We start from the raw sequence: 9,328 nt of genomic DNA on the forward strand, positions 1-9,328 counted from the left end.
CCTTTTTTCTGCAAAATACTAATCCTAACTTGTCAATGCGACACTACAGCCCACCTCTTGCACTACCATGGACATGGTTTTGTTTCTATTTTTGCACTAATGACTTGTTTCTTTTGCACAGATTTCTTTCTTTAAGAAGCGTTGTGGGCAATTTATGTATAATTCATTTTGGTATATGTATCTGAGTTGATGTGCCTGTGATACTGCTGCAAACACAGTTTTCTTGACACCCGTGCCTCTCTATCCTTGTGCATATGGCAATAAACTTGGTTTGATCTGATTTGATGTGTGGGTAGGAACTGCACATGTTAGCATACACGGATAAGACACAAAATGCTGGAGTAACTCAGCGGGTCAGGCAGCATCTCTGGAGAAAAATAATGTGCGACGTTTCAGGACGAGACCCTTTTTCAGACTGAGAGGTGCCGGATTTGATTTGTTCTGTACCTTTTCATACCTCTCGTTTCCCTCTCGCCTGACTCTCAGTCTGAAGAAGGGTCTCAACCCAAAACGCCACCTATTCCTTTTCTCCAGAGATTTTGCCTGATCCACTCAGTTACTCCAGCATTTTGTGTCCATCTTGACCTAAATTTACTTAATCTCTGTGCAATAATTATCAAGATCATGCTCCCAATGTTGATATCAAATACAGCCTATAATCTAAGTACACACTGCACTGTTTGTTCATCCTTTACAGAAGCATTTCTTAAAGATGATAGTGAACGTGCAACTTAGCTCGTGAATATTATACAGTTGATAAGTGATACCTACCCTTTAACTCGTTAAATATGCATATCCTTGGTAGACACAAGTGCTGAAGTAAGGGTCAGGCAGCATCACATTGCGGGTCAGAACCCTTCTTCAGATGTTTCAAGTTCCGACCTGAAATGTCACCTGTTCCTTTTCTCCAAAGATGCTACATGCCCTGCTGAGTTACTCCAGCATTTTGCGTCTAACAGCATCTGCAATTCCTTCCTACACATGCACATTGATGGTGTGTACCCAAGGCATCCTTCAGAGAAAGCTTTTAATTGTCACTGTGAGGTTGCTGTTGACTTGGCCAAATGCTGTATGAAGAAGGGTCCTGACCCAAAAGTATAGGAGCAAAGAGGAACGTCTACAGTTGGGCTGTAGTGGGCTGTTGTGGGCAGTTGTACAGGGCTGTAGTGAGACCACACCTGAAGTATTGTGTGCAGTTTTGGTCTCCAAATTTGAGGAAGGACATTCTTGCTATTGAGGGAGTGCAGCGTAGGTTCACGAGGTTCATTCCCGAGATGGCGGGACTTTCATATGTTGAAATAATGGAGCGACTGGGCTTGTATACACTGGAATTTAGAAGGATGAGAGGCAATCTTATTGAAAGATATAATATTATTAAGGGTTTGGACACGCTAGAGGCAGGAAACATGTTCCCGATGTAGGGGGAGTCTAGAACCAGGGGCCACAGTTTAAGAATAAGGGGTAGTCCATTCAGAATGGAGATGAGGAAAACCTTTTTCACCAGAGAGTTGTGAATCTGTGGAATTCTCTGCCTCAGAAAGCAGTGGAGGCCAATTCTCTGGATGCTTTCAAGAGAGAGTTAGATAGAGCTCTTAGAGATAAAGATAGCGGAGTCAAGGGATATGGGGAGAAGGCAGGAACGGCCTATTCCTGCACCTATTGTCTATTGTCTAAAATGTTTCTTATCCATCTTCTCCAGAGATGCTATCTGACCTGCTGAGTTACTCCAATATTTTGTGTCTATCTTCTGTATAAAGACACATGAAGTGATGAATTGAGGATATCATCCAACTTTTTTGTGTGTTTCACATCCACAGCAGTGAATAGTTCCCTTGTCAGGAAAGGCACTATTGGATGAGAAAGCAAACCAATGGTCTGTCAATCATTTCAGATGAACAAGGTTCCCTTCTTCCAGCTTTCTCTCTCTCTTCCCCACCCACTCCCCACTCAGTCTGAAGAAAGGTACCGACCCAAAACATCTCCTATCATGATAGAAACATAGAACATAGAAAATAGGTGCAGGAGTAGGCATTCGGCCCTTCGAGCCTGCCCCGTCATTCAATATGATCATGGCTGATCATCCAACTCAGTATCCCGTACCTGCCTTCTCTCCATACCCCCTGATACCCTAAGCCACAAGGGCCACATCTACCACCCTCTTAAATATAGCCAATGAACTGGCCTCAACTACCTGCTGTGGCAGAGAATTCCAGAGATTCACCACTCTCCGTGTGAAAAATGTTTTTCTCATCTCGGTCCTAAAAGACTTCCCCCTTATCCTTAAACTGTGATCCCTTGTTCTGGACTTGCCAACATCGGGAACAATCTTCCTGCATCTAGCCTGTCCAACCCCTTAATAATTTTGTACGTTTTTATAGAGATGCTGCCTGACCCTTGTTACTCCAGCACTTTGTGTTCCTTGAAGAATATATTTGTTGGTACCTGAGACAACTGTTTTACTTCAATACATCCGATTCATTAAATCTCCACTTGTATAACTTCACTTCAACTTATTTTACTGAACATAACTTTGTAAAAGTTAGGCTACTGTGTCTGACTACATATCAGTGCTAATACTTTTCAATACATTCTATGTGAAATTGGACTTATATCCCCTGGACTCTGTGCAACTTTAATTAGGCAACACAGCTTTAGCATTTCCAAACCACAGGCAACACAGCTTTAGCATTTCCAAACTATATTTTCAAATCACATTAAGAGCAATGACAGGTCAATAAAACCACACAGTTTAGTAGACATGTGTTCAGTGTTATTCACAGCTCAGAGTGAGAGACATGACCCTCTCGTTCTCCCATCGTGCAAAGACTGAGGCACTCAACACTTCTGGGTTTTATAGTCCCTCTGGAAGGGGTGTGGCCTTCAGGAAAGAGAATCTCAAACATTTTTAAAACACTAATAACTTTTTTATTTTTCATCAATGGGAAAAATCCTCTTGTCCTGCGCAGAGGAGGGGGACTCTGAGTAAGATGGCCAAAAATCACTGCCGTAAGTGGCAGCCTTTCTTCTAAAATCAATATACAGAACAACAGGAAGTGTTCAAAATCAGACTTTTAGTAATGTAGATAAGAAAAAAAACTTCACTTCAACCTTTGGAACTTAGTTCGATAGAACTGTGGATGGTCAATTGTTGCATATTTTCAGAGATGGACGGATTTTTTTAAATAAAGGGAATTGAAAGGACTCCCCAATTAAGATACAGCCAGAGGCTTTGATCTCTCTTTCTCCACAGCTGGTGGAAGTAGAGCCTTTGCATATTTTAAGGCAGAAACAATATTCTTGATAGGCTGAGAGCCGGGAGGTTACAGAGGGTAGGTGGCAATACAGAATTGAAGTTACAATCAGATCGTCATAGTGTGGAAACAGGCCCTTTGGCCCAATTTGCTCCTGTCATCCAACATGCCCCATCTGGCATGTCCCACCTGCCTGCATTTGGCCCATATATCACTAAACCTATTCTATCCATGTAAACCTGTCTAATCAGGTAAACCTGTTGTGATGATACCTGTCTAAACTACCTCCTTCGGCAGCTCATTCCACACACCATCCACCCTTCATGTAAAAAAAAATCAAGTTTGAGGTAGTTGAGGCAGGGACTATCGCAATGTTTAAGAAACATTTAGACAGGTGCATGGATAGGATACGTTTAGAGGGATATGGGCTTAACGTAGGCAGGTAGGACTAGTGTATATGGATACCCCTCAGGTACTTATTAAATCCCTTCTATTAATTATTTCTCCATTCACAAACCCATGTCCTTGGGTTCTCAATCCCCTTATCCTGGGTAAAAGACTCTGTGCATTTACCCATCTATTCCTCTCAAGATCTTGTACTCCTCTCTAAGATCACCCCGCATCCTTCTGCACACCAAGGAATGGAATCCTAACCTGCTCAACCTCTCCCTATAGCTCAGGTCCTCGAGTCCTGGAAATTTCTTTGTAATTTTTTTCTGCACCCTTTCGAGCTTAACAACATCTTTCCTATAATCTGCCACAATCTCACTGAATGGTGGAGTAGATTCCAGGGGTCAACTCCTGCTTCTACTTCATATATTTACATGGGAATTAGACAGTAAATCTATTAGACAGTACCAGTCACGATCTTACTAACTGATGCACAGGCTCAAGGGAAAGCGTGTGGCCATTAAACTCTGAATTATTTCATGTTTAGCAGACCATGTAAGAACGATTTGTCCAAGATATCATCAGGCACAAAACTGTGACTGCAACTCAAAAATATTCAGATGCCCCAAGGTTATGAAGGTTGTTACATAAAAAATCCTGTTACTTTCTGCTCTCTGATTACAAAGTGGTAAATTTAATTCTAACCCCAGAATCTGAGCACATCTCTCTATGCCTAGATACTCTTCCCATTTCTGTAGGATGCACATATGCACTTACTGAATCCTGCTCCTTCAGTTGATTTGTATAATGGACAGGGCTCAGTGTTCCTATCTAACAATCGATACCACCACCCAAGTCACATGCTACATTCCCCTTCCCTGTACACTTGTCTCTCACCCCCAAATCCCATATTTCCCTTCTATGCTCCCTTCTTTCCCCTCCTCATCGTACCCTTCCACCTATATTCCTCCCGACGGATTTACATTTCACTTATCCTCTTTCCTTATCTCTCTAGCCTTTGTCACCATTTCCACCCAGCTGTGCACCATGGCTCAATGGTGCAGCGGTAGAGCTGCTGCCTCAAAGCACCGACGACCCAAGTTCAATCCTGACTATGGGTACCACCTGTGCAGAATTTGTACGTTCTCCCCCTGACAGTGTGGGTTTTCTCCAGTTTCCACCCACATTCCTAAGACGTACAGGTTTGCAGGTGAATTGGCTACTGTAATTTGTCCCTAGTGTGTAGGATGAGAAACCGGGATAACGTAGAACTACAGGTGATCTATGGTGGGCCTCAACACAATGGGCTGAAGGGCCTGTTTCTACTCTATATCTTCAAACAAAACTAAATCCAAACCATTGTCAATCATTCCTCTCACCTGTAGTTACTTCTTGCTTTGACCCATCCATATAACCATATAACAATTACAGCACAGAAACAGGCCATCTCGGCCCTACAAGTCCGTGCAGAACAAATTTTTTTTCCCCTTCCCACCTGCCTTGACCTCCATTCCTACCACCAATTTATTTTTAAATGATACCAATGAACAGCCTCCCCACTTCCACTCCAACCACTATTTTCCAGCTTCCCCCTACTCCAACCCTGAAGAAGGGTCCCGACCTAAAACAATGTTCATCCCTTTCCATCCACAGTTGTTGCATGACCCACTGAGTTGCTCCAGCACTTTGTTTTTTTGCTCACGATACCACAAGATATGTTGGTGTCTCATTCACAAGGTGTTAAAACCATTGATTTACATTCCTAAAATTCCCAGGAGATTAAAGCGAGCTCTCCGTTCCCCTTCTTCCCTCCCACAGCTTGGGAAAACTCAACAGCACCACAACCCAGTCCATCACAGGTATTGACCTCTCCAACATGGAAAGGAATTATAAGAGAATCTGCCTCAAAAAGGTAGCCAATATCATCAAAGCCCTACACCAGCCAGGCCACCCTCTCATTTCACTCCTGCCATCAGGTAGAAAGTATAGGGGTCTGAAAACCATGTGCACCAGGTTCAAGAATAGCCTCTCTCTAACAACCACCTGGCTCTTCAACACTGCACAACACAGACCTCAACTATGTACTTGATGCTGCCTGATCCGTTGAGTTACTCCAGCATTTGTGTCTATCATTGAAATTAACCAGCATCTGCAGGTACTTTTCATTACATATGAATCTCTATTGACTGTCTTGGTTGCACTAAGGACTATAGAGGTTGTGTACTAGTTGTGTTCCAATGACAGTACATAAGACAATTAATCCCAGTGGCACAGCAGTAGAGTTGCTGCCTTACAGCTCCGGAGAACCAGGTTCAATCGTCACTACAGGTGCTGTCTGTATGGAGTTTGTATGTTGTCTCTGTGACAACATTGGCTTTCTCCGGGTGCTTCAGTATCTTCCCACACTTCAAAGACGTGCCGGTGGCCACTGGGTGCGGCTGAGGGTGGGGCTGGGGGAGCGGCTGGCGGTTTCTGGGCAGTCGGGGAGCAGGTTCCTTGGGAGTTGGAGCAGGGTTGGGCTAGAGTTGGCTCCGCCGCTCCTCAGGTCCACTGTCCCGTCCACTAGGGCCGTCGGTTGGCTCGGCAGGGCATGCGGAGTTGCCACTTCTCCGTGATGGCTGTGAGACTGGGGTCCTCTGCTCCCTCTCTGGCTGCCCCCTGGATGGGGATGGGACACTACGGGGGCGGGGCCACACACGGACGGTCCAGTGGTGGTTCGGCAGCGCTTGCAGCGCCCGGGACCCGGGTTCGATCCCGACTGCTGATGAGGCGTGGGTCTGTGTCAGTGCAGCTGCTGAGAATGTCTCTCTGCCGGTCCAGTCTCTCCCCCTTTGCATCTGGTCCCTCCCGCTTCCTTACACCCCACTACCCACTACCTGGCATCCCCGTTCTTCAGATTCAATGTCTTTTTATACATAAATCATGAATAAAGATAAGAATTTATACGCAGTTTATACAGTCAGCGCTTTGTTTGCTTTTTCTTCATAGCAAGTGACCTTTGACAAATCCCATGATTCCTTGTGTTTTTCAGAATACTGAACTCTCTTACTGGCCTTTGTAAATTGTTCCTAGTGGGTAGGATAGAACTAGCGTGAACGGGTGATCGATGGTCAGTGCGGACTCGGTGGGCCAAAGGGCCTATTTCCATTCTGTATCTCTAAACTATCTCTCAGACTCTCTTGACTATTGACTCTAGAAGTCATCCGATGTTGCAGTGGCATCACAATGTAGACCTTTCTGGACAATGCTAGTGCAGCTAATGAGTTTTTGCTGACAGTTGTTGTAATATCAGCCTCTGGAACAGTCGATGTTATTGTGTTGGCTTTAATGCACACGAGCGAGGCAACAAAATCCCAATGGTGCTCACATCTTGCAGTGTTGCTTAGTCACCGGAAATTGAGTACCATTTCCTTTCTTCCTCCCCAACCTCTCCTGAACTAACAATAATTGGACATCCCTCGACAGTTCATCTCTGAAAATTATCCGAGCCTCTGACGTTACCTTTTATTTTATCCTTTCCCCTATGCTCACAGCGTGGTGGAACAAAGCGGTGCAAAATACACTGTTAGGTCAATCCATCATTGGTCAGTATGACAAGTCAATGGTTCACTGGCACTTTTGTTGTCGTATGTGCACAGTGCTAACACAGTGAAATTATTTTTCTTACAAACAGTCCAGTAGTACTGCCATACCCCAGAAATAGTGTATAGAAACAGTCTACTGAGCCTACATGCAGGAGGCATCATGTGTTGCTGCCATTTTCAAAGACCACTCTCCAGCTCTTGCCAGTTTCAGGCAAGTCTCAGACTGCTGCAGGTCTCCAGCCATCGCCTTCCTTCAAGAGTAAGTAAACAACTAAAAGGCTACGGACAGGAGTAATAACAAACACCAATAGAAACATAGAAAATAGACGGTAAAACCTGACGAAACTTGAAAGTAAATTTCCCTGCACAGATGCTGCCTGACTCATTGGGTTTAGTTGAGACTTACAGCATGGAAACAGGACGCAAAGTGCTGGAGCGCCTCAGGGGTCAGGCAGTATCTCTGGAGAACACGGATAGGTGAGGTTTCAGGTTGAGACGCTTCTCTCCAGATCCATGTTCTCCAGAGATGCTGCTTGGTCTGCTGAGTTATTCCAGCACTTTGCAGACCATTAGCATCTATATTTTTGTGTGTTCACCAACAGCAGTTCTTTGTTTCAACATGGAAACAGGCCCTTCTGCCCACCGAGTCAATGCCGACGGCTGATCACCCATTTACACTAGTTCTACGTTATCCCATTTTGTCATCCACTCCCTACACACTCGGGGTAATTATGCAGAGGGCAATTAACCTACACATTTTGGGGATGTGAGGGGAAACCGGAACACCTGGAGGAAACCCTGGGAGAACGTGCTAACTCTACGAAGACAGCATCCGAGGTCAGGGTCGAACTGTGAGGCAGCGGCTGTAAAACACACCACTTTTTAAAAAACTTAAATGTTCTGAAGATCTTACAGGTTGGGGAGGGAAAACATGGGGGTTGGGTGGGGCAGAGTTAGGAAGATGGGGAGAGGGATGAGGTTGGAAGAGGGTACCCACGTTGCTTTGATGGAACTCAGCGGGACAGGCAGCATCCGAGGAGGGATGTTTCTCTATGTGTCTCTCCAACGCCGTCTGTATCTCCCGTTTCCCGTTCCCCTCTCAGTCTGAAGGGTCTCGGCCCGAAACGTCGCCGATTCCCTTTCTCCAGCGATGCTGTCTGACCTGCTGAGTTCCTCCAGCTTTTTGTGTCTAGAGCTGATGTTTCGCGTTGGGACCCTTCTTCACACAGAGCTCGCACAGCGCAAGCAGAGACCCAGAAGTCCCTCACTATGGAAGTTCAGTTGTCTCACATACATACACTCACACGCTTTCGGGTTAGATCAAAACAAAAATAACAATACACACCTTTGATATCATTCGCCAGCGCTTTCCACACCGGGGCGAAGCTTATGCAGTGCCCGCACCAAGAGGCGTAGAACTCCACTGCCCATGCAGTGCTGGAGTTGTACAGGATGCCGTCCAGATTGGCATGGTTGAGGATGGCGACCTGGTCGCTCTGCGAGTAAAGTCCGATGCCGGACCCCGCTGGAAGGAAGCAGATAGCCGCTGTCACCAACAGCGCCGCATCCCAGCGCGGCTGCATGGCCGAGCAGCTCTGAAAGCGAAGTGAAACAACACTGTGCAAAGATCCTATAGCAGAGCTATAGGATCTTTGACACTGTGTGTGTGTGTGTGTGTACGTGCGGGACACAAAGGGAGGAGCGAGCTTCAAATACCACAATCCCGCCCAGAGTAGATCATGTGCACAAAGCAAATAATGTTATCAGTGGTAATAAGGACCTCTGCACGGCTCTGCTGCGGCGCTGTGCACGGCGTGAGGGTGTATTGCACATTTGCCAATAGCATTCCAGTAGCCAATTCACCTATTCCCTTTTCTCCAGAGATGCTGCCTGTATGCTGAGTTACTTCAGCATTCCGTGTCTATCTTCGGTATGAACCTCCTTCCTACACGTTTAGCCATTTCACTCACATCCTTAACTTCTGTGGATTTCAATGCTATATCTTGCCTCTGGGGATTTCAATGCTATATCTTGCACTAAATGCTATCCCCACTATCCTTTGTGAGGCAACACAAAAATTGGAGGAACATCACCTCCTATTTC

The 9,328-nt window shown here is 45.5% G+C and overlaps 1 protein-coding gene across 1 annotated transcript in view; it reads right to left on the minus strand.

Annotated features, from left to right (window-relative positions):
• Positions 1 to 8,918, minus strand: part of qsox1 (quiescin Q6 sulfhydryl oxidase 1) — a 53,735-nt gene extending 44,817 nt beyond the window's left edge. The window contains exon 1 of the mRNA XM_055641952.1: positions 8,571 to 8,918. Coding sequence (XP_055497927.1) covers positions 8,571 to 8,808 — 238 coding nt within the window. The 5' untranslated portion in view covers positions 8,809 to 8,918. The remainder of the gene's footprint in view (positions 1 to 8,570) is intronic.
• Positions 8,919 to 9,328: the final 410 nt, after the last annotated feature.

Source organism: Leucoraja erinacea, chromosome 10, assembly GCF_028641065.1.
Source record: "Leucoraja erinacea ecotype New England chromosome 10, Leri_hhj_1, whole genome shotgun sequence".
Taxonomy (NCBI): domain Eukaryota; kingdom Metazoa; phylum Chordata; class Chondrichthyes; order Rajiformes; family Rajidae; genus Leucoraja; species Leucoraja erinaceus.